The sequence below is a fragment of the Octopus sinensis genome, linkage group LG17, assembly GCF_006345805.1.
Source record: "Octopus sinensis linkage group LG17, ASM634580v1, whole genome shotgun sequence".
Taxonomy (NCBI): domain Eukaryota; kingdom Metazoa; phylum Mollusca; class Cephalopoda; order Octopoda; family Octopodidae; genus Octopus; species Octopus sinensis.
In genome coordinates this window covers 16,852,219-16,878,017 of record NC_043013.1, presented here as the reverse complement: position 1 = coordinate 16,878,017, position 25,799 = coordinate 16,852,219, and the positions used below count along the sequence as shown (strand labels likewise).

General features: G+C 40.1%; 2 protein-coding genes across 2 annotated transcripts in view; one reads left to right on the top strand and one right to left on the bottom strand.

Annotated features, from left to right (window-relative positions):
* Nucleotides 1-3,661: 3,661 nt before the first annotated feature.
* Nucleotides 3,662-4,402, bottom strand: LOC115221058 (craniofacial development protein 2-like). The gene has a single exon (XM_029791273.1). It carries the CDS (start codon nt 4,400-4,402, stop codon nt 3,662-3,664), a length of 741 nt encoding a protein of 246 aa, XP_029647133.1.
* Nucleotides 4,403-18,514: 14,112 nt separating this feature from the next.
* The window catches only part of LOC115220925 (fructose-1,6-bisphosphatase 1), a 32,134-nt gene continuing 24,849 nt past the window's right edge, over nt 18,515-25,799 (top strand). Inside the window, exon 1 of the mRNA XM_029791124.2 lies at nt 18,515-19,056. Within this exon, the coding sequence (XP_029646984.1) occupies nt 18,902-19,056 (155 nt within the window). The 5' untranslated portion in view covers nt 18,515-18,901. The remainder of the gene's footprint in view (nt 19,057-25,799) is intronic.

Genomic DNA, 25,799 nt, shown 5'->3' with positions numbered 1-25,799 from the left:
ATATATATTTTATATATTTATATATATTATATATATTATTATATTTTATATATTTTATATATACTATATATATTATATATATTTTATATATATTTTATATATTTTATATATATTATATATTATATATATATTATTATATTGTTATTATATTATATTTGTTATTATATTGTATCACATGCACACACACACACACACACACACACACATATATACAAATTGTTTGGGCTAGATTTGACTAATTTTTGCCTCCCTTTTTTAGGGATCAGCTTGATGTATTGGTGAACAGTCAATGGTATTAGAGAGCATAAGGATCAAAGTTGTAGTTGAGAAATAGTCAGCTGACATGGGAGACTGAAAGCCATCTGAATATTGGGAAAGTGTTACCTGCATCATGATGATTCACCCTGACATCATCACTTGTTTAATGCTCTGAAAATTATAAAGGTAAGACATGACATGGATAGCTTCAATGGAGTCTACGATGCAGTGGCCAGCAGGAAGGGGCACAGCAGGCATTCTGACTGTGTCTGCAAGCTGGAATTAACCCCCACATCTTTCACATGGACATGGGAAACTGCTGGAGACTAGTCAAACCCTGACTGGAGAGGGTTCTGCAGCAGGATTTGGTCCCTTGCCATACCCCTGGAAAGAGTCAGAAGTGGCCGTCAGAGAATTTCTATGACTTCACTAGCCCTAATTTCTGGCCTCTTAATTCCGCCAATTGTAATCTCATGGATTACTATATGTGGGAGGAGGCACAATGGCCCAGTGGTTAGGGCAGCGGACTTGTGGTCGTAGGATCGCGGTTTCGATTCCCAGACCGGGCGTTGTGAGTGTTTATTGAGCGAAAACATCTAAAGCTCCATGCGGCTCCGGCAGGGATGGTGGTGATCCCTGCTGTACTCTTTCACCACAACTTTCTCTCACTCTTACTTCCTGTTTCTGTTGTACCTGTATTTCAAAGGGCCGGCCTTGTCACTCTCTGTGTCACGCTGAATATCCCCGAGAACTACGTTAAGGGTACACGTGTCTGTGGAGTGCTCAGCCACTTACACGTTAATTTCACGAGCAGGCTGTTCAGTTGATCGAATCAACCGGAACCCTCGTCGTCGTAACCGACGGAGTGCTTCCATTATATGTGGGACATGGTTGAGAAAGACATCAACAGCTCTGTTTGCAACACCAAGACTGAGCTGGTGGTCAAGATCAAGGAGTTGTTTGAAGATTGACTACTTTGAGGGAACTGTTATACCCCAGCTACAATCTAGCCGATGTCTTTTGATTCTTTAAAATACCTTTATTTTTTAATGAGATACTGTATTTTCTTTTCTTTTTATGCAAATTGATTTTATGCAAATTGATATATATATATATAAATCCTTAAAATTGTTTCAGCCCGAAGGCTGCGGCCATGCTGGGGCACCACCGTTGAATGAGCTACACTAGTATGTGAAACCACCTCTGATACATGGCACTGATACACAGATATGTGTGTGTGTGTGTGCGCATGCGCACGTGCACAACTACTGACACACACTCATATACATGCTCACGCACACATACATACATACACATACACACACACACACACACATATATATGTGTGTATATATATGTATATATATATATATATATATATATATATATAATATATATATATATATATATATATATATATACATATATACATATATATATATAAAGCGAGAGAGAGAGAGAGAGAGAGAGATACAGATACACAAACATCCAGACACACAAGCACACAAACACAGACATGCACACACATACTAACAGTCTCTGACACTTAAACATATGCATGCACACTCAGAAACACACAAACACACACACACAAACACAATTCGTGTAAACATACATTTACACACACATGTCCTGGTACATCAGGTTTACTGTTGCTATGGTGATTGTTGTTCTGAGAGGATAGGATATGTATCAACAGATGTTAATCAAAGTGATCATGTTGATGATGATGATGATGATGATGGTGAGGGTTATAAGGATAATGACAGAGATGATGATCGCAAGGGATTTAAATGCTTATGATGATGATTGCAGTGGTGGTGGTTGTGGTGGTGCTGCTACTGATGACAATGGTGATGATGATGATGATGATGATGATGAGGATGATGATGTTGATGGTGATAGTGGTAAGTGTGATGATGACGATGATGATTGCTATGTTAGTGATGGTGGTGGTGGTGGTGGTGGTAGAGAAGGCAACAGCATCAGTGACAGTGGTGAGGATAATGGTGATGGTTGGGTTGATGATGATAGTGATGATGGTGGTGGTGGTGATGGTGGTGGTGGTGGTGGTGGTGATGATGATGAAGATGATGATGATGATGATGATGATGGTGGTGGTGGTGGTTGATGATGATGATGGTGGTGGTGGTGATGGTGGTGGTGGTGGTGGTGGTGGGTGGTGGTGATGATGATGATGATGATGACGACGGTGATGATGATGACGACGATGATGGTGGTGGTGGTGATGATGATGATGGTGGTGGTGGTGGTGATGATGAGCATGATTATGATAACGTCTGAATAAAGTAAGCATCAGACATGAAAAAAAGAAATAAAACCATAAACAGATAAGCAAATATATAAAAAACGAAGATCAGTGATGAGATAAAAATGCATTTTCTACATTTTCTGTGGAAGCTGAGGAATTTCATTTCTCTTTGATGCTGTTATATTGACGTTTGGCAGAATACGTTGTGAGCAGGGTCAGCAGGGGCGCCAATGGGAGTGAGCGAGTGCTGGGGAAGAAGGATTGAGCTTCAAGTCATAGGGAAGCTAGGAAGTGAGACAGTTAAGGGTTAGGAGGATTGAGCATAAAAGTATGTTGAAGGAATTCCAAGGGAGTGATAGTTCCTGGGAGGAACAGTTGGAAATGTGGAGGGAATATGTGGATGAAATCCTGAGGCGGTAGGACTGGATGCCGGTAAATTGCACTGGTTTTAGGTGGGGTGATAACTCTGAGAGTAGGGGGTTCTGCATGTAGGAGTTGCAGAAAGGAAAGGTGGGGATGTCAAAGTTTTGCATGCAATCTGCATATGTGTGAACTAATGAGGGAGCTTCTACATGGTTGCTCTATATGGTAAAAGTAGCAGCAAAATCTTCCTCAAATTATAAGCTGCCATCTTCAAAGAAAGAAAGAAGAAAGAAACATATATTTGATAATGTAGTAGATGTAGGTGCACTCTCTTTTGTTACACTCTTTTATTCTTTTATTTGTTTCAGTCATATGACTTCAGCCATGCTGGAGCACCACCTTTAGTCGAACAAATTGACTCCACGACTTATTCTTTGTATGCCTAGTATTTATTTTATTGGTCTGTTTTGCTGAACCACTAAGTTATGGGGATGTAAACACACCAGCATTGGTTGTCAAGTGATGGTGGGGGACAAATACAGACACACACACCACACACACATGCACACACACACACACACGCACGCATGCACACACACACGACGGACTTCTTTCAGTTTCCATCTACCATATCCACTCACAAGGCTTTGGTCGGCCTGAGGCTATAGTAGAAGACACTTGCCCAAGGTGACACACAGTGGGACTGAACCTGAAACTATGTTGAGGAGTACATATTTCACTTGGGAAAGTGTTTGCATTTATGAGCAATCATGGATTACTCTTTCTGGTGAGAATGTAGTTAACCTGGCTGATGTAGTCACCAGGTTTATGACTGGCTGGTTTCCTGAAGTTGGTGTTGCAGATCATTAGGTCGTTCGCATAACAGAACTCCAGCAACCTTGTTCCCTCTTCATTTCGGGAGCCAATTCCATGGCTCCTATGTACCCCATGGAAGACACCTGGGTGCTGCCCAACATGTCTGTTGAAATCACCAACCACGAAGATAAGGTCACTGTAATTCATCTTTGAGGTAGCCTGCAGAAGAATGTCATAAAAGGGGTCCTTTTGTTTATTTAGTAGACCCGGATGTGGGGCATAGGCAGAAATGATTGTTGCTGTGCAGCTCTGTAAAACTAGCCTAAGCTTGTGTACTCTATCACATACTCCATCTACCTTAGTCACTTTATTGACCCATTTTTCTGCAAGAAGTATGCCTAGACCTTCTTCCCCATCACCGTTGCCCTCCCAGAAGAGTTTATACCTATGCCTCTTGCCTGTGAGGAACTTGGCTGAAGATTCCTGCCACCTTACTTCTTGAAAGCAGCACACGTCAACACGTCTCCATTCAAGCATCTCAACAATCTCGCCAGACCTTCCTTTCAATGTGCTTACATTGACAGTGGCAACTCCGAGGGAATGTATGGGGAGGCAGGAGATAACATGAGGTGGGGGAACTGCAGCGTTCTGCATTTGAAAAAATGGTTCTAAAGAGTGCTTGCCTATAGACATGCTATAACAGTTGTCTTCACATTTAATCTCCCATCATTCATATTGCACTTGGTGGAACTACTGGGTGTGGTTGCTATACAACATTAGTACAAGTGATGTTAATATAAATACAATTAATCAAATTAAAAAAGTTAAATAAATAAATAAGAATGGAGTAGTTAATTTGTTATATATAGTTAGTTGACTAATTAATTAACTAAGCAATAATCTGAGTACTGAATGGTCATGTTTAGTCATATTTTCTTTGGAGCGAAGTAACATATTACAGTATTTGTGTTGCAGTAGTGTGGGTGACACTACTGGGGGAGTAGGGTAATGATTCAAGATGTTGGCACAAGGTCAGTAATTTTGGGGGCAGGGCTAAGTTGATTACATTAACCCCAGTGTTCGACTGGTGCTTATTTTATTGACCCCAAAAGGGATGAAAGGCAATGTCAACCTTGGCAGAATTTGAACTCAGAACATTCTGCCAGCTTACCACCTTAATAATAATAATAATGATGATCATCATCATCGTTTAACATCCGCTTTCCATGCTAGCATGGGTTGGACGGTTCAACTGGGGTCTGGCAAGCCCGAAGGCCGCACCAGGCCAGTCAGATCTGGCAGTGTTTCTACAGCTGGATGCCCTTCCTAACGCCAACCACTCCGAGAGTGTAGTGGGTGATTTTATGTGCCACCGACACAGGTGCCAGACGAGGCTGGCAGACGGCCATGCTCGGATGGTGTTTTTTATGTGCCACCGACACAGGTGCCAGACGAGGCTGGCTGACGGCCACGCTCGGATGGTGTTTTCTTATGTGTCACCGACACAGGTGCCAGACGAGGCTGGCGGACGGCCACGCTCGGATGGTGTTTGTTACGTGCCCTCAGCACGGAGGCCAGTCGTTGCGGTACTGGCTACGGTCACGTTCGGATGGTTTTCTTATGTGCCACCGGCACTGGTACCACAAGGATACAAATTCCATTGATGTTCATCTATTTTGATAACAGCAAATATTCTGCTCAATACCACAGATTTGCTTGTCAGTTGTTTGACCATCACCAGTTGAGCATGTCCCTTAGTGGCTGACGATATGTGCATCTCTGATCACGAGCAGAAGTAGTGGGGGAGCATCATAGCCATGTGTTGCGAGGGATTCTTTGGGGTTTGAATAATTCACCTCTGGAAACATGGGTGTTTCATTCAACATCCTTAAACAACCCTTATTCAGGGACCTTTTGAGCAGGATGGGTTACTCGACCTGAAGAAAATTCTAAGTGGGCCCCACCTGCAAGGTCATGTGCTGTTTATCTTGATATCAGATCACCATGTTCCGCACATATGGTTGTGATGCATGTGCCTGGTGTACCCTTATCAGACTGGTCGTCATGATGGATATACTGGGCTTCGTATATTTTACCCCAGTGTCACTTTGATGGCATGAACTGCTCTCTCACTCAATAATAATAATAATAATAATAATAATGGTTTCAAATTTTGGCACAAAACCAACAGATTTATTGGAAGGGGTTTAGTTGATTTCATTGGTCTCAGCACTTGACTGTTATTTTATTAACTCTGAAAGGATGAAAAGTAAAGTTGACCTCATCACAATTTGAACTCAGAACATAAAGAGCCGAAACAAATGCCACAAAACATTTTTTTCTGATACTCTAAAGACTCTACAGAGCTCATTGCCTTAAATTCTTCTAATTTTGGCATACATACAGCCAGCAGTTTTGATGGAAGGGGCAAGCTGATTTCAATGACCCCAGTAACTGGCTGAGCCTAATTTTATTGACCCCCACAAAAGGATGAAAGGCAAAGTTAACCTCACCTAAATTTGAACTCAGACATTGGGATGGATAAAATGCCATTTAAGCATTTTGCTTGTTTGGTGTGCTAATGATTCTGCCAGCCTCACCACCATACTACTACTACTACTACTACTACTACTACTACTACTACTACTACCACCACTACTACTGCAGCAGCTGCTGCTGCTACTACTACTACTACTACTACTACTACTACTACTACTACTACTGCTGCTGCGCTGCTGCTGCTGCTGCTGCTACTACTACTACTACTACTACTACTACTACTACTACTACTACTACTACTTTCTAGTATAGGCTCAAGGACTGAAATTTTTGGGGAAGGGGCTAGTTGATTACAATGACCCCAATATTTGACTGGTGTTTATTTCATTGATCCCAAAAGGATAAAAGGCTAAGATGACCTTGGTGGAATTTGAAGTCAGAATGTAAAGACAAACAAAATGCTGTTGAGCACTGTATCCAGCATGTAACAATTCTGCCAGCTCATCACCTGCATGATAAATAATAATGATGATGGGCCTCACTCCTTTGACCAGCCAACATCAAGTGGTGAAAAGATTGGGCCAGTGGGATGGTGGAGAGGCCACAATCATTTTGGGACACTGTGATATTCTCTGACGAGTCTAGACTTGCTGTATTTCTTGACAGTGGACAAGCGTGGGACTGGAAACTCTGTGATCAAGAATTTGATGTGAAAAGATTAAAGCCAACAATGAAACATGGTAGCTATTCCGTGATGGTCTGGGGAGCAATTTGGAGCAATGGTTGATGAAGGAAACATAAGCTCAGATAAATACGTGTCCATATTGCAGAAAGGACTCCTTCAAATCTTCTCCAGTGGTGAAATGATTAAAGAAGACTCTTTATTTTCGGAAGATGGGTCTCCTTGTCACACGGCTAAAATGACTCAAGATTTGTTGGATGAGAAGGCATTAAAAAGCTTCCATGGCCAAACCAGTCATCAGATATGAGACCTATTGAACACTTCTGGGACATAATGGGCAGGACACTTCATAAAAAGGACAATAAAGCATCTTCAAAGCCAGATCTTTTGAGATGACTGCATGAAACTTGGCAAGAAATTCCGCAAGAGAATATTCGTCATCTGACCAATAATATTCCTAATAGGATCTTTGCATTGAAAAATGCAGAGGGCATGTCCACTAAATATTAAATATTCACATTATAACAATTAATAAATAATTTGAATGTATAATTTCAGATTTAAATAAATTTTAATGATTATAAGGTTTTCTATTTACTTCTGTCATGTGTGTGTGCATGTGTATACACACATGCATACATACATTTATATATATGCGTATGTATATATATATATATGCATTTATATATATATATATATATATATATATGCATTTATATATATATATATATATATATGCATTTATATATATATATATATATATATATGCATTTATATATGTGTGTGTGTATATATATATATACACATATATATATATATACATGCAAACATATATATACGCACACACACATACTTATACAAACACATATAAACACACACACACACGAGTCCTTATGCACTCCTAATCATCATATATCTATTTTTAATGAGCTAAAATTGTACTACCTAGGTGCATGTAAATTTATGTACTGTATATATATATACTATCTTTATCGACTAACACACACAACACACACACACACACACACATATCAAGAATAAACAAGTGACAGAGAGAGAGAGAGAGAGTATTTGGTCAGTATAAAAGAAATTTGTTCATTGGCTGTAGTCCAGAGTTAGTGCTGTTGACCTCTCACTTTTAATCAATTCAATGGAATCACAACTAATTGACTTCATTAGTATAACTACTGACCTAATAAAACATATACATACACTCACACATTACATATGTATACACGCTCACATATATGCACACACACACACACACACACACACACCCGCATCTCACATACATGCATTCATATATACACAAGCTTGCTTACACATATGCAACCACATGTATACATACACAGGCAGAAATGTTTACATAATTATAAATATGTGTTTGTGTATCTATCTATCTATCTATCTATCTATCTATCTATCTATCTATCTATCTATCTATCTATCTATCTATCTATCTATCTATCTATCTATCTATCTATCTATCTATCTATCTATCTATCTATCTATCTATCTATCTATCTATCTATCTATCTATCTATCTATCTATTTATCTATCTATCTATCTATCCGTCTGTCTGTCTGTCAAGACTGTGATTTTGCATGGCTTGATGGGTCTTTTCAAGCACGACATAACACCAAAGGATATATCCGGGCTAGTCAAGTCTGGGGAACTCGAAGGCCAGTTGACATTGCTGTAGTGGGAGGTCATTCTCTCTCCAAAGCGCTGCCATAGCAACTGCATTGTTTCTCTTGCAGTATGAGCAGCTGCCCCATCTTGCTGGAACCATGTGTGAGGTCTGCTTTGAATGGCCTTCACATTCCCCAGACTTGACTAGCCCAGATTGTTTCTTATGGTGATATCTGAAAGAGAGGTCTCTGCTTTATGTCAACAAACCAGAGACCCAGGTGTGACTGGAGGAGAACATTAATAGAGAAATCAGAGAAGTGGGGTCTGAAACTCTTGAGGGTGTCATGGTGCAAGTTTTGGAAAGAGCATGGGTGTGCGAAGCTGAAAATGACTGCCATTTAAACGATATCATTTTTCATATGTAATGCAGTAGTGTTGCAAGATTTGACTTGCGCATATTAATTTCCATTATGTCTCTTATATTGATCAAAATTTCATGCATTTATTTGTAAAGTTAAGAAAGTTATTAAAAATAGAATCCCATCAGTGACTTTTGCAACATCCTGTATGTATGTATGTATATATATATCGTCATCATCATCGTTTAACATCCGTTTTTCATGCTAGCGTGGGTTGGACAATTCACCTGGGGTCTGGGAAGCCAGGAAGCTACACCAGGCCCCAGTCTGATCTGGCAGTGTTTCTACAGCTGGATGCCCTTCCTAACACTGACCACTCTGAGTTTAGTGGGTGTTTTTTACATGCCACCAGCACAGGGGTGAGAGAGGGCTGGCATTGATCACGATTGGATGATGCTTTTTATGTGCCACTGGTATAGAAGCCAGTCAGGGCAGCACTGGCATTGGTCACATTTGGGTGGTATTTTTTATGTGCCACCGGCACAGGGATCACAATTACAGTTTCCATTTGAATATGATTTGATTTGATTTTGATGCACTTGACTCAATAGGTCTTCCCAAGCACAGCATGTCGCCTAACGATCCAAGGTACTATTGAGTGGGCTGATTATGCGATGCTGGTGTAGGTTACAGCCGTGAACTCATTTTATTTTCCAGGTTTTCTCAGTCACAGCATATCTCCAGAGGTCTCTTGTCATTGTCTCTGTGGACCCCTACCTCTACTCAGAATTCTTCACTATACTCATTGCTAACCCTAACCTTACTAACGCCATCTCTGTATAAGGCCTGTACAGCCCTTATTAACCATTTGCCAATTCCCAGTTTCCACATTGCCCACCAGATAAGGGATTGGGAGACCCTGTCAAAGGCTTTCTCCAAGCCCACAGAAGCCAAGTATAGGGTTTTATCTTTGGCTAGGTATTTCTCCTGCAGCTGCCGTACCAGGAATATAGCATCAGTGGTGCTTCTACCTGGCACAAAACCAAACTGCATCTCATCTAAGCAAACTCTTTCCCTAATTAGTTGGGCTATGACCCTTTCTGTGACCTTCATCACCTGATTCAGCAGTTTGATACTCCTGTACTTATTTCTAACTAAAGCATCACCTTTACCCTTGTAGCAGTTGACTATGGTACTGCTACGCCAGTCATTAGGTATGACTTCATCATGAACTACCTGGTTTACAGTACAGGTGACTAGGCCATAGCCCACACCACCAGATCTTTTAAGCATCTCAGTAGTGATTCCTGATGGGCCCAGGGCTTTTCCTGGCATCACAGAACTCATCGTTTTGGGAACTAATACCATGGTCCTTGTGTACACCAGTGAAGATACCGGATTGTCGCCCAACATGCCCATTAAAATCTCCAGCCGCAAAGATGAAGTCATTCCCACTCGTCTTTGATGTAGCCTGTAGAAGGACATCATAACAATGGTCCTTCAGATCATTTGGTAGGCCTTCTTGTTGACAGTTAAATGCCTTGATCATGGACACAATATAGTGAACTGTACCACAGTATGGTGCCTACTTACAGCTAGATAGACTGGACTCTTCATGATGAAGTCTCTTGTTCATGTAGAATATTACATTGTGGTACCTACTTAGGTACACTATACTGCTGACAGCTAAATGTCTTGCTCATTACAGTACAGTCCAGTGTATTACACTGTGGTATCTACATGCAGCTGAGTAGCCTGGACTTTTGACAATGAAGTATGTTGACTGTAGACATAATACAAGGGACAGGACATAAAATGCCAATTCTGTAAATGATTGTTTGACATCCAATTGGCCACCTATGTTCCACAATGTTATCTACTACTGGAATTTATTTCCTTAATTAACTTCTCTTCATTACTCCAATTAAACATTTCTTCAATGAATCATACTGAAGCAACAGTATGTTGGGAAAAACGCCAGAGTTCTACCAAAACTAAACAGTTTCTCTGCTTGATTGTCTGTGTCTCTCCTCCCACTCTAGTTTAATAGAGTTGTAGTGGAATCGTTGTTGGTTACAGATTTAATGTAAATCACTAATTCTGTACATTTCTGAGAGAGAGGGAAAGCCTCCACCTCCTTAACAAGTTCTTAGGTAGAGCCTGTTGACATCACTGTTTCTGTGGAAGTTTCCAGTTAATGTCAGGATCTTCTGGATTTTACTGTTTATGGTGTGGAATTTGTCTACATACCACTGAAATTTCCCATGCAGTATGTATGTGTGTGTGTATGTATGTATGTATGTATGTATGTATGTATGTATGTATGTATGTATGTATGTATGTATGTATGTATGTATGTATTATGTATGTATGTGTGTGTGTGTGTATGTATGTGTGTGTGTGTGTGTGTATGTATGTATGTATGTATGTATGTATGTATTATGTATGTATGTATGTGTGTGTGTGTGTTGTGTGTGTGTATGTATGTATGTATGTATGTATGTATGTATGTATTGTGTGTGTGTGTGTGTGTATGTGTGTGTGTGTGTGTGTGTGTGTGTGTGTGTGTGCATGTATGTTCCCCCTCTCCAGATTCTCTCCCCTCATTTCTTTTTCTCATATCCTTTTCCCATCTCACCTTCCACCCATACCCTTATAACACGGAATAGCATTGGCTCCTCTCTCTACAGTCTAACTTTAACCCTTACTATTCTGTCTCTTTGGTGGGTTAAAAGCAACTCCGTTAAAAGTACCTAAGGTTCTGGTAGTGATAGTGTTGATAAAATAAAGTACCGCTTTACTGGAGTTCGTGTAGTGTTTCTATAACGTACTCAGGGCCGATCGAACGGTTAAGAATCTTGCTTAACACCTAAGCTGTCACATGTTCGATTCTATAGCCTAGTATTCTGGAAAGTGTGAATTGATTTGGTCAAAGAGTTAAGGGTAGAATGCTTGGTATACACTGCCATTTACCCGGTAGTTTAGGCGAGCTGGCAGAAACGTTAGCACGCCGGGCGAAATGCGTAGCCGTATTTCGTCTGTCGTTACGTTGTGAGTTCAAATTCCGCCGAGGTCGACTTTGCCTTTCATCCTTTCGGGGTCGATAAATTAAGTACCAGTTACGCACTGGGGTCGATGTAATCGACTTAATACTTATGTCTGTCCTTGTTTGTCCCCTCTATGTTTAGCCCCTTGTGGGTAATAAAGAAATAGGTAGTTTAGTTGATCGAACAACTGAACATTTACCATACATCATCAATATATCTTGGATGTGAATGGAAGAATAAGAAGAATATTCTCTCTCTCTCTCTACAACCGTGCAATCTGCTGTAACTGTATAGGATCATTATTTGCGCCAATCTAAGAAGATCGTTCTGCTGTACAGAGTCAAGCTAGAGTCCATCTTGAGGTAATTTAGTATAAGGGAGAGAACTCTAAATTCAATCATAAATAGACTTCGTGAGGTGATTTAATTCATATTTGCTGCAAAGCACAGTGGTTAGCGTTAGGGAATTAGATTTCATCTAAATTTGTCGCAAAGCAAGCACGCACACACACGAGCAAGTAATTGTGTGTGTTAGCAGGAGATAATCAACCTGCTAAAAATAGCAGCCAAATATCTTCACACATTATCATCTTAAAGGTGAGTGAAACACAACGGAGAATTTAGATAAAGATATACAATTATAGCTGAAACCCCCTTGATCATAGACTTGCTAAACAACAACGCACACAAACGTATATTTAACTTCCAATGACTCCCCCGAAGAGTTTTTTTCTTTATTCACTCCGAGAAGACTTAATCTGTCAGTCTAACGTCACCATATGGTCCTAGGGTACCTTTAGTGGAGTTCACTCAGTTCTCACCCGATTTAACACTTGCTGACTTCCCCTGACCCTGACTTGCAAGTATTCGAACCAAGCCTCTGGTCTGAGAATAAATTCTTATTATAATTCGCGGTGACCCTGAAAGAGGTCATGAATATTGTGTCGTTTGACGAAACGAAAAGAAAAGAAGAAAAAAGCCTTTTTTGGTAGAGTGATCGGGTGATTTCTTAAAGGAAGACAGAGAAAAAAAATGATTGGCTTGGCGTAGATAAGTATAGTAAACCCAGAAGTGGGTGAAAAATAACTATTTGATCGTCATCATTGTTTCTCTTTGAAACAACTCCGAGTAGACTTATTGAGCAGATTAATAGTTAAAAACACTCTGTGACCATCCCTTCTTTAGTATATAAACGGTTACACTGTTTCTTTTCTTTTTGAAGACAGTGAGATATTTAAGAGAGTTTGGGTGACTATTTATAGCAGCTTGGGCGATTGCTTAGAGTCTTACTCGTTGACTCAGAGAGGTTCTCTTCCAATGCGGTTTCTCCTTATTTTTACAATTTCATTAAACAATGTGTGTGTGAGAAATGTTACATCCTCTAACGGTAAACGATTTGTTTTAATATACATAACACACGCACACACGCATGTACGTACGTATATACGTATGTATACACACACACACAACATTAAATGAAGAACTGAATTGGTTGGCAGAAAATGAAATCGCCAACGCAGAAATATGGACTCAACGAATTTTTTCAGAATTCGGGCAGAAAATTTAAGGGAGATAACTGTTTTTTCTTTGTGCATAACTCATTAGTACAGCACGCACCTGTTTATTTGAGACCTTACTAATAAGTGATGGTTAACGAACCCTAGAATATGGCACACATTTTATTGCACTTGTTATGGTTCAAGGATTCGGGAGGACTTGAAGTTCAAAACTGAGCGCTAACGAAAGAGTCGTTAATGTTTATGTTGTTGTATGGCGGTACATTAACTATTAAAACCATTTAATATACTTTATAGTTAACTTACGATGAAAGTAAAAGTTTGCGATACTACTAGCGAACAGCGGTCCCGGTGCGCACACGCGCATCCGCGCTAGCTAGTCGTGACTAGTCGATCCTTACTTTGTAATTTTGTGTTTTATTTACTTTGTTTTAAAAAATTATTTACTTTGTGTAAAAAAATTGGCCAAAATTTTCAACTCTGCATTCAGCAGAGTTACGGGCTTAAAGTTGTCAATACAATCCCCTTGTTCGGGTCTTTTCTCAGCAACTCCACCGCTTCTCGATTCACAAAACTGGGAATTCTCCCATTCTGTTGCCAGTTGCAGTAAACGTTTGCTAAGAGGTCGCCAAACAAGTCTGGCATGTATGCGTGAAGCCCATAGGGCAGACCATCCAAACCAGGCGATTTATACCTCGTGCAGCTAGTCATTGCTTGCCGTATTTCAAGGAGTGTTACCGGCCTTTCGCAGAGCTCCGCCTCCGTTGCTGAGAGCCGCATCAGCCTGTCAAGGTAGGACGTGAAATCCATCCTGCGACCCGGCTCACTGTTGCTCCCGAACAGTTGAGCGAAGTGCTGCTGAAAGGCCGTACATATCTGTCTCAGATCAGTTATCATTTATCTTTAATGATCCGGCAAGGATCGGATTGTTGATTTATTGTCACGCCGTGCCTCTGCCACTTGGGCCCATTGAACGGCTTTCTTCACTTCGTGTCAAAGTGCTCGTACTTTAGCTCTGACAACGCAACCTTAGTGTTTCACGTTGAAGAATTGGTTGAATGCCAATCCCGCTGCGAACATATCGGTCGCGATGCCTTTCCTAAAAGCTTCCTGACTAGCTCTGTCTCTACTCTGTTTCTTGTTTCTGATTTAAGTACAAAACTGGTCATGTTGAAGAAAGAGAGAACAGTTGCGACCTTTGTACTAAACTGGGACGAAGAACAAAGCTTTTTTTCTGATGCTCTTAACTCAGTCAGCTCTGATCAAAGAGACTTATGAAAGGCATTCTAGTTGTGATCTTGTCGTTACCCAGCTCATGTACAGGGAATTTGAGGGAGATTTGGTTGCTAATTCTTTCATTTGAAGCAATCACATAGAGGTTCATTAAAACGTTATTTCTTAAGCGTTATACATCCACTAATTTATTTTCCTATTCTCCCCATCCACTTTGAAAACCAATAAGTAATTTTAATATTTGATTTAACAACAACATCATCATCATCGTCGTCGTCGTCGTTATCAACCTCTATACATTGCTGTCGAGAGGACTCGCATGAGACATTACCTGGTTTTCGTGGCATATAAATTACCAAGATCAGCTAAATCAAGAGAGAACCAGGTCAAACTTACATCTCATCCTTGGATAAACTATCAGTTAAACAGAGGAGTCTTCAAGTGGTTGCGCGACCTGTTACCTTCATATCTCTCATCCTCCCGCCTTAAAGAATGGTATGTTACATCACATAATGTAGCCTTAGATACACTGCCTCAAAAAGGATGGTCATAACTAGAATTCTTTTGATAAGAGGTCAGTTTCACCAGGACTAACCTAGGAATAAATAACGCCGATCAGAAGAAGGACAGCAGATAATTTAGACCTAGACAACATTATCTATGTCACCCCACCCCATCACCATTATTTTCACTATTCCCTCCCATCGTTATCTTCGCTGCCACCACCATTACCATTCTGTGGAACATCTATTCCCCGTTTCTTCCCCCAACCCTATATCCTCATGTCGCTTGTTCTGCTGGAAAGAACAACCAAATTTTCCTGAAATTTCACACTACCGTCTTAAAGATACATGAAGCAATGAAGTTCCTGATATATAAACTAAATTAATAAAGATGTGATAGGCACGGCGGGAACGCCTTTGCTTTGGTCATATATTGACTAGATCAGGGCTGATCTAGAAATAAACAGCCACTACCATGGCCACGCTACTGCCGCCGCTCCCACCATCACCCTCACCACTACAACCGTCATCGCCGCCACTACCACTACCACCAACGTCACCGTCACTGTAAGTTGAATGTTACCATATGGACCTTGTTCATCCTTTTCCCTCGATCCCCTTTTCCACCACCTTGGTCTAGATTTAAGAAAGAAAACAACACACGTGTGCACACGCATATACTCTCAGCATATACAATGCTCAGAGCATTGTCTTCGGTGGTTAAGTAAACAAGCTCACAAAACCTGGGCCCCTCATGCTGTAAGTTGCCGATCCGTAACCTCAGCTTTGCTTCAGCAGACCTGTGATCAAACACATTCTAGTCGTGACTACGCTATTTATATTTAAGATAAAAAGATATAGTGAATAAGCTATATAACCAAGAAAAAAGTAACAAGAATGGATAAGTAATTTAGTACAATTGTTTCATACTAAGAACATTTTATTTAAAGCTGCAAATATTACAGCAAATATAATGTCAAGTATTCATCAGCTAAATCACATATATGTTTTCCAAACATCCTAGAGAGTGTAAATATCCATATGAAGTATTCAGAGTGAGTTCTATGAATTTGAAGTAAGGTAATGGTGAATAAGCTATATGATAAGTATGTTATCCCATATGTCCTTCCTTTCTTTCTTAATGACAGTAGGGTTTATTTTGAGGTAGATTTGGTTGCTATTTCTAGCAGGCCAGCTGACTAAGTAGATATTTCCACTGGTTCGTGAACAAAGAAATATAAAGAATGGGTTTTTTTTTTTGTGAAAAAGCATCGAACATAGAATCATTTAGTAACCGGAGTTGTAAACATCACAGTATGAACTGTAAATTCACCGTTGTAAGCACCATAGAGTGTTTCATTAGCTCGTAGTGCCAAGTTCCTCCAGCAGGAATTCATAGCTGACTCTTACCTCAAACTTGTCATGGCATTGACATGGTTTCCAAGTAGGCTGCAACGCGTCTGGCGTACTCTGAGTCTCCCGAAAGTCACTGATTGGATGATGTTCGCCACACCCCGATCTAAACGTACTTTTAACATGTGTCTATGAAGAGCTTTTCTCCCAGACAGATCTACAGTATCGTATCTTTCAACAGTGCATATATATTAAATATGGTATACAGATAACTATTTAAACTTAATGTTGTTCTAGTTACGTACATGAAGGTTTTAGCCAGCCCAACATGCATTCCACGTGTTCACTGTTACCAAAATATCGGAGGGGGACTGATTTTGTTTAGGCATGTGACTGGTGAGTAAAGGCTCTTCAGAAGGCCCAGGTAACCCAAAACACCTCTGACGTTCTCGCAAGTCACTACCCGGATGATGTTCCTCTCTCCAAATTATAATGTCTACGAAGAGATTTTTCTTTCAGACAAAAACCATCCACCTTCCAATGGTGTATATACGTTAAGTATGATGTACCAATGGCTGTCTTTAATTTTATGCTGTTTTAGTTGCATATACAGGCTTGCTTTCCAACCACATGGTTCCGAGTTCAGTACCACTGCGTGGCACCTTCGGCAGTTAGGGAAAAATGGATGCCTTGGAAAGTAAATGGAATGGTCATAGTTTGTGTTATGTAATCATCACAACAAACATGAACAATCAACGTTGCCCATTGTCTCCCTTGATACAAGGACATTCAGTAAGTTTCCCGCCACAACAAATACCTTGTACAACAACGGCAGTCTAATAAAGTATCTCGTATCGTTAACACGTTTTTTCAGTCTCTCTCATTTTCTTAATCTTTCATACTAAGTACTCACTACTTCCTTTGATACTCAATACATTATATATATATAACAACAACAGCTTGAATGCCTTTCGTCAAGGTTGACCCGAAATTAAACAATAGATTATCCGAGCATTAAACTGTTTGTTACGAGCGAAATAACGAATGTCATTCCATTTTGCTGATTATTAATAATATATACGAATGGGCTCAGTCGAATACACCGACCATTGTATTTAATTCGTACTCGATTTTATCGATTTCCGAAGTATGAAAGGCAAAACTGACTTCGGCATGATTTGAACTCGGAACACAAAGAACCAGAATATATTCCGCAAAACATTTATGTTAAACGCGCTAAGGTCTCTGCCAGCTGACTGTCTTACTGCTATTTATTAATTCGGCCAAACATCGACTAGTTTGTATTAAAAATTCTGATGACTAAATGTCCTGGCTGCATCGATAGAGCAGAGGATACAATGCCTGGTGTTATTTATTCTAGCTCACTGCGATCTGAGTTCAAATTTCATCGACGTCAATTTCACATTTAGTTCTTTCGTGGATGGGGGTCGATAAATAAAGTATTCGTTAAATACTGCGACGAATATTCTCTCTCTTTCTAGGAACCGACGGAAAGGGTCGCTGGAGATCGCTTACAACGTTTTTTTTTCTTCTTCAGAAATGGAGACAAACTGAGCGAGGCGGTTTAGTAACATTTTCACGTAGAAAAACCGAAATAAAGAAACTGTGCATGATTTTTTTTTATATGGATCACTTAATACGCATGTTGCTGTTTAACCCCGGCTCAAACCTGATTGATCAAAGACATTCCCAGCCATGACCATCCAGTCTTTTTCCGATGTGAAAGTAATCCAGGACCATTTAATGTGTCCGTTTTTGGAAGACATGGTTGAGATTTCAGGGAGATATGGCAGCATTTTCTAGCAAGTCGAGTGACCACATAGAGGCGCTTTTGTTGACCCGAGTCATTCTTATCTCGTGTCAAGGGTGTACTCAGTCTGACCAATCAAAACAGTTGAACCAACGTGATACACTTCATATGGTGGTGGTGGTGGTGGTAGTAGTGATTGGCGATACGACAGCTGGTGCTTGGAGAAAGAGAGGAAGGGAGGAAAGAAAACTTTTATATACAATCGGCAAAGCAAAACACCGTCCCCTCTGTCTTCCTTATTAACCACCCTTATCTTGTAATTAACAAGTTTTGTGAATCAACGACTTACTGTGGCTCTCTGTGTAACATAATTTAGCTCTAATCAGTTTCTTTTGCCTACTTGTGTCCAATCCACGTTGACAAACCCCACCCCTATTCTATATACAATCTTGTTTGTGGGTCACACGATTTTTTTCTTGGCTGTTTGTTTTGTCAGGCGATTCAACCGACCTCTAGTCGTTTTTCTTTTTCACTAGTGAGTGCAGAAAGTCTGCCAAATTTTCCGTCCTAAACCACAAACAATTTACAAACCCACAATGGACACAGACTGTATGACTTTAACGAGGTTCGTTTTAGCAGAACAGAAAAAATATCCTGATGCGAAAGGAGATCTAACACAGTTGCTAAATGCCATCCTATCGGCAGTGAAAGCCGTCTCGTCTGCTGTGAGGAAAGCAGGAATACATAAATTGTACGTAATTATAAATTTTATCTGGTAACCCTTAAGTTTTGCTGATTAAAACCTAAAGACAATAAGATAATATTTTAAAAGCATACGTTGTTGAAATGTGAAGTGGTTAATATTTTTGATTAAATTATATAGATTATTTAAAATAACTTTGTTTATCGAACTATCGAGAAAAACTTTAAAGAAAAGTATCTCTTGTTTTCTTTAGTTTTTTGTTGGTTAAAGAAAACCGTTTGGATCTTTTCACTTTGACCGGCAGATTTTTAAAATAATTTCTTTGTAAAAGTGAAAAAATCCAACCGTTTTTAGTCATAGGGGACACGAAGTACTTTTTCTTATATATATTTAACATGCTAAATTTAAGGCTACGAAATACATTTCCGAGAGTTTTTTTTTACTTTCCTTGTTTTATCCAACAGCATCAATCACGTTAGTTTTATACTGTTAAGACTGTGACTACGCTCTCAAATATTAGTTAGAATGTGACTCGTTATTTTAATATTACCCATGGTATTGATGTATGAGTTTTTTTCTTCTTTCCTTCCTGTTATGTACTTTTCTCTCGTTCTTATTCATCGAAATAAGGAAGCGTAATTGCCAAGAGGAGTTAAATCGAGCTGCCTTTACAATTCTGTCCCAAGGGAGAAAAGAAGGAAGACACGTAACATGTCTTTTGAACTTTAATTATAAACTCAATTTTCTGTAAATGTTATATTTGTCTGACATTTTCTGGTTTCTGCGAACCAATGATGATAATAATAATCCTTTCCACTATAGGCACAAAGCCAGAAGGTTTTGTGGGGAGGGGAACAGTCGATAAGGTCGACACTAGTACGCAACTGGGGTACTACTTGAGAATACTGGTCCCGGTGCGCGCACTCGCGTAGTCGCGCTTCCGCGCTAGCTAGTCGATCCTACAACGACTACCTAGCAAAATAAATAATTTTTTTACACAAAGTAAATAACACACAAAAACTCAAAGTAAGGACTGACTAGTCATGGCTAGCTAGCGCGAGTACGCGAGTGCGCGCACCGGGACCACTGTTCTCAAGTAGTACCCGCAACTGGTACTTAATTTATCGACTCCGAAAGGGTGAAAGGCAAAGTCAACCTCGGTAGACTTTGTACTCAAAACAGCGGCAGACGAAATACTTACTGCTAAGCATTTCGCCCGGCGTTGCTAACGTTTCTGCCAACGCGCCGCCTTGATGATGATGATGATAATAACAATAATCCTTTCTACTGTTAGCAAAAGGACTGGAATTTTGGGGGATGGGGTAAGCTGATTATATCGATCTCCAGTGCTTGACTGGTACTTATTTCGTCGATTCGGAAAGGATGAAAAGCAAAGTCGACATAGGCAGAATTGAACTCGGAACATTGAATGACGAAATACCTATTTCTTTACTACCCACAAGGGGCCAAACACAGAGGGGACAAACAAGGACAGACAAACGGATTAAGTGCATAACTGGTACTTATTTAATCGACCCCGAAAGGACGAAAGGCAAAGTCGGCCTTGGCAGAATTTGAACTCAGAACATAGCGGCAGACGAAATATCTCTAAGCATTTTTCCGGCGTGTTAACGTATCTTAATAATAATAATAATAATAATTATTATTATTATTATTGTTTCTAGTTTTGGCATAAGGCTAGAACTTGACCGTTAGTTTATCATTATCCGCCCCGTGAAGATGAAAGGTAAAATTCACCTCGGCAGAATTTGAACTTAGAATGTAAAGAACTTCGAAGCATTTTTTCCGATTCTCTAACAGTTTTGCAAATCCACCAGCTTCTCGGCCTGGATTTTTGTGGGTGGGAGCTAGTCCATTACATTGTCCCCACTGTTCAACTGATACTTATTTCATCGACCCCGAAAGGATGAAAGGGAAAGTCGTCTTTGACGGAATTTGAACTCAAAACGTAAAAACGGCATGCTAACGATTCTGTCAGCTCGCTACCTTCTTCCATCCTCTAACAATTGTTTCTGATTTAAGCAGAAAGTCAGCAATTTTGAAGGTAGGGGAACAAGTTGATACCATCGATCCTAGTACTTGACAAGTACTTTGATTTATCGACCCCGGAGGGATGAATGACTCTGCTGATCTAGGCTGGATTTGAACTCAGAATTAAAGAACCGGAGCAAATATCGCATGAGACCCTGTTCAGATTTTTGTTACTATTACTGGCAATGACGTGTTTCTTAGTACCGGATCTTTGGGTATATTTAAGCTACATATTATTTATTTCATCTCCTGGTAGATCAACACAGTTGATATCTCTTACTTGCATTGTCGTCTTCATTTACCGACTGAAAAGAATATTTTTGCATACAAACACTGCGTTGGCACCTTGGGCAAGTGTTTTCTACTATAGCCTCAGGCCGACCAAAGCCTTGTGAGTGGATTTGGTAGACGGAAACTGAAAGAAGCCCGTCGTAAATATGTATGTATATATATATATATGTGTGTGTGTGTGTGTGTATATGTATGTGTGTATATATGTTTGTGTGTCTGGGTTTGTCCCCCCAACATCGCTTGACAACCGATGCTGGTGTGTTTACGTCCCCGTAACATAGCGGTTCGGCAAAAGGGACAGATAGAAGGTGCTACTTGAGAACAGTGGTCCCGGTGCGCGCACTCGCGTACTCGCGCATCCGCGCTAACTAGTCATGACTAGTCGATCCTTAATTTGTGTTTTTGTTATATTTACTTTGTGTTTTATGTACTTTGTGTAAAAAAAAAATTATTTATTTTGTGTTTTATTTACTTTGCTAGGTAGTCGTTGTAGGATCGGCTGGTCACGACTAGCTAGCGCGGATGCGCGACTACGCGAGTGCGCACACCGGGACCACTGTTCTCAAGTAGTACCCAGATAGAATAAGTACTAGGCTTACAAAGAATAAATCCTGGGGTCGATTTGCTCGACTAAAGGCAGTGCTCCAGCATGGCCACAGTCAAATGACTGAAACAAGTAAAAGAGTAAAGAGTAAACGTGCCCACGTTATTATCGTTTAGCGTTAGACCAACCCTGGTCGAACAACCCTACAATCTAAAGCACTGGTCCTCAACCATTTTTTAAACCCCTGGACTCATTTGATTTCCGTTTTACTTTACTGAATCCCCATAACCATTTAATATTTAAAAAATCCAATTAAAATTTTATAACTACATATTATTTTGAATTGTATAAAAAAATGCTAAAATGTTGTCTTGAAGTATAACCAAATTATTGCACAAAAATTTTAACAACAATATCCCCAAGGGTCATGTGGACCCCAGTTGAGAACCACTGGTCTAAGGCATTCCAACCGTGGCTATCGAAAGATCGCGCGATTCCATATTTTCTTTAAGATTTACAGCATGTAAAGGACTTCGTTGTCTTAAGACAGTAAGGCGTGATCTGAAGGAAATTTGGCTGCTATTTTTAGCATGTCGAACTAACACGAAGCGGCTTCTCGTTGGCTCATCTCACACATATATATTCACACGCAGCCCCCCCCCACCGCGCACGCACACACACACACACACACACACACATTATTGTTGTTGTTAAGCATCAGGACAACCCTGACCGAGCAACCCTATGGTCTAAAGCATTCCAGCCGTGGCCATCAAAAGCTTGCTCGATCCCGTCTTTCCTTTAAGAGTACAGTATGTAAGCGCTTCATTGTCTTAAGACAGCAAGGTGTTGTCTGAAGAAGATTTGGCTGCTATATCTAGCATGTCGAGCGAACACGAAGCGACTTTTCGATGGTTCATCACACACACACACACGCTCGCGCACATTGATTGTATCTTTTAGCTGTTAAATCAAGCCTTCCAAGACCTGCGTGGCTGCTGTGGTAACTTCTTAACTTTGTGGTGTCAGAGAAAATTGGGATTTTGGATTTACGTTTGCTAAAAATACATTTGTTGATATTCTCAGATATGTTTCGATACATACCAGTTGGCCACCTCTCACTCACGATACAAGAAAGCGTAGGGTTGGTCGCTTGGCAAGCTAGAAATGGTAACCTAGCCTTCCTCGAATCAAACCTGTCCGTTTTGGGGTAGCACGCTTAATTTTTTCCCCAGTTTAAAGCTGCTGCCACCACTACCACCTGGTCCTTTTGATGCATTCAGGTAAGGTCTGCGATCAAAGGGTGACATCCTCTTCCAATCCACCCAGCAGTCTCGTAGCCCATAAAAAGGGTCATCAATGCTGCCCTTCCTTCTCTGGTTAAATCACTGAGCAAAATACACAGGCGGGTAACATACGGTAGATAACGTAGTCCTAGATGCTCCCCAGAGGACGTAAAGGCTACGGATGAGATTATTTTGATCATAGATCTGCTTGATCATAGTTTACCTGGGGTTATATCGAACCACAAGAGATCCTCTAAACCAGTGGTTCTCAACCATTTTTCCCCTATGAACCACTTTGATTCCTATTTTACTCGGGTGGACCCCCCGTAATCATTCGATGTTTAAGAAATCCTGTTATATTTTTATAATTAAATATTAGGAATTATATAAAGAATTGTTTAAATATTTTGTGCAGTGGCTGTGGGCTTACAAACCACATGGTTCCGGGTTAAGGCCCACTACGTGGCACCTTGAGCAAGTGTCTTCTACAATAGCCTCGGGCCGACCAAAGCCTTGTGAGTGGATTTGGTAGAGGGAAACTGAAAGAAGCCTGTCGTATACATATATACATACATACATACATACATACATACATGTGTGTGTGTATGCTTGTGTGTCTGTGTGTCCCCCCAACATCGCTTGACAACCGATGCTGGTGTGTTTACGTCCCTGTAACTTAGCGGTTCGGCAAAAGAGACCGATAGAATTAGTACTAGGCTTACAAAGAATAAGTCCTGGGGTCGATTTGCTCGACTAAAGGCGGTGCTCCAGCATGGCCATAGTCACATGACTGAAACAAGTAAAAGAGTAAACGAGTAATGTAGACGTATAACTAATTTATTGCACCTAAAGTTTAGCAACAAAATTGGTTAAAGCTTACAATTTGATCCGGAAACGAAAATCAGCTAAAAATAGTGCAAAAGGTGTAAAAAAAAATGTAGGAAATGAATATGAAAAAAAAAAAAAAATGCGTGCAAAGCGACGGGAGGATAGGGAGAGGACCGCGGAAAATTCACAAGATCCGAGCTTTTCCCTCATAACTTTTAGGAAAATGGGTTTTTTAAATTTTTATTTTTGCTTGGGGTGTTCTTGCTTTTATAACTATCCAGAAGGATAGACATATCATTGAGAACAATAGATTTAATTGGTGGTCTTGTTATCTCTATTCTAGCTTTTGATGAAGTAGGAGAGGTCAGAAAGTGTCAAGTGGTGAAGACATTATTTCGGCCTAGCTAAAGGCAGCTGGAAAATGTAAAACTGCTGTCAGAGAAAAATCATTGTTCCACCGTGGGAAAAGTTATGTTGCAGTGTTAATTTAAATTTGGTTATGGTGGATCGAATCCACTTCATGCTTGCAAGATCCACTACACACTCATATGCGTAACATATCCCTTCTATCGACCATAGATCGATGAAGGATGAATCAAACCGAATAATAATTGTTGTTATTGGTGTTGATGTTGTTTTTAGCCCGAGGTTCTCTTAAACGAGAAGACTCTATGATCAAAAGCAATCCAGTGATCATTTTCTATATTTTTCAAAAAATTATAAGAGTCAGTGTCTAACAGCTAACTATTCCTACCTTGATGCTTTGTTGTTTAGCCCCAGGTCAGCTCTTATGATTTAAAGCATTCCAACCATGCCCTTCCGGTCAATTTCCCAGGCTCAGCACTCCTAGGACCACAGCAACCAATGTTAACTCAGAGGCGTTCCATCAGTGATTAAGTAATCTTTTTCTATACTCTCTTTTATTCTTTTACTTGTTTCAGTCATTTGATTGCGGCCATGCTGGAGCACCGCCTTTAGTCGAGCAAATTGACCCCAGGACTTATTCTTTGTAAGCCTATTACTTATTCTATCGGTCCCTTTTGCCGAACCGCTAAGTTACGGGGACGTAAACACACCAGCATTGGTTGTCAAGCGATGTTGGGAGGACAAACACAGACACACAAACATATATACACACACCTACATATATATATATATGCATATATACGACGGGCTTCTTTACATTCCGTCTATCAAATCCACTCACAAGGCTTTGGTCAACCCGAGGCTATAGTAGAAGACACTTGCCCAAGGTGCCACGTAGTGGGCCTTAACCCGAACCATGTGGTTGGTAAGCACTCCTGCGCCTAGCTACTTACCACACAGCCTCTCCCACGCCTATATCTAACATTTAGATTCTTCAGTGTATTCATTTTTTTTTCTGTTAAGACCAAAGGGTGTTATTTCTAGCAGACCAAGCGACCACTAGATATCTTTTATCGTTGTCTCGTGTTCTAATTCTTAATCGCTGTAACATAGCAGCATATTTTATAAATGTGAAGGAACTATATATAACATGGTTTTATATATATTGCACTATAGTAATTCCTTGACTATCGCGGGTGTTACCTTCCAAAACACCTCTCGATAGGTGAAAACCCGCGAAGTAGAAACAGTACTATACTGTATATTTTTTGCTATTATTTTTATAATTTATATATATTTAATTTATTATAAATGCAAAACAACACCATGGAGGAATCGACGTAAGCTTAAATAATAAACCGCGATAGGTGAACCGTGATGTGGCGAGGGACTACTGTATTATGAATATATGTGTATATATTATA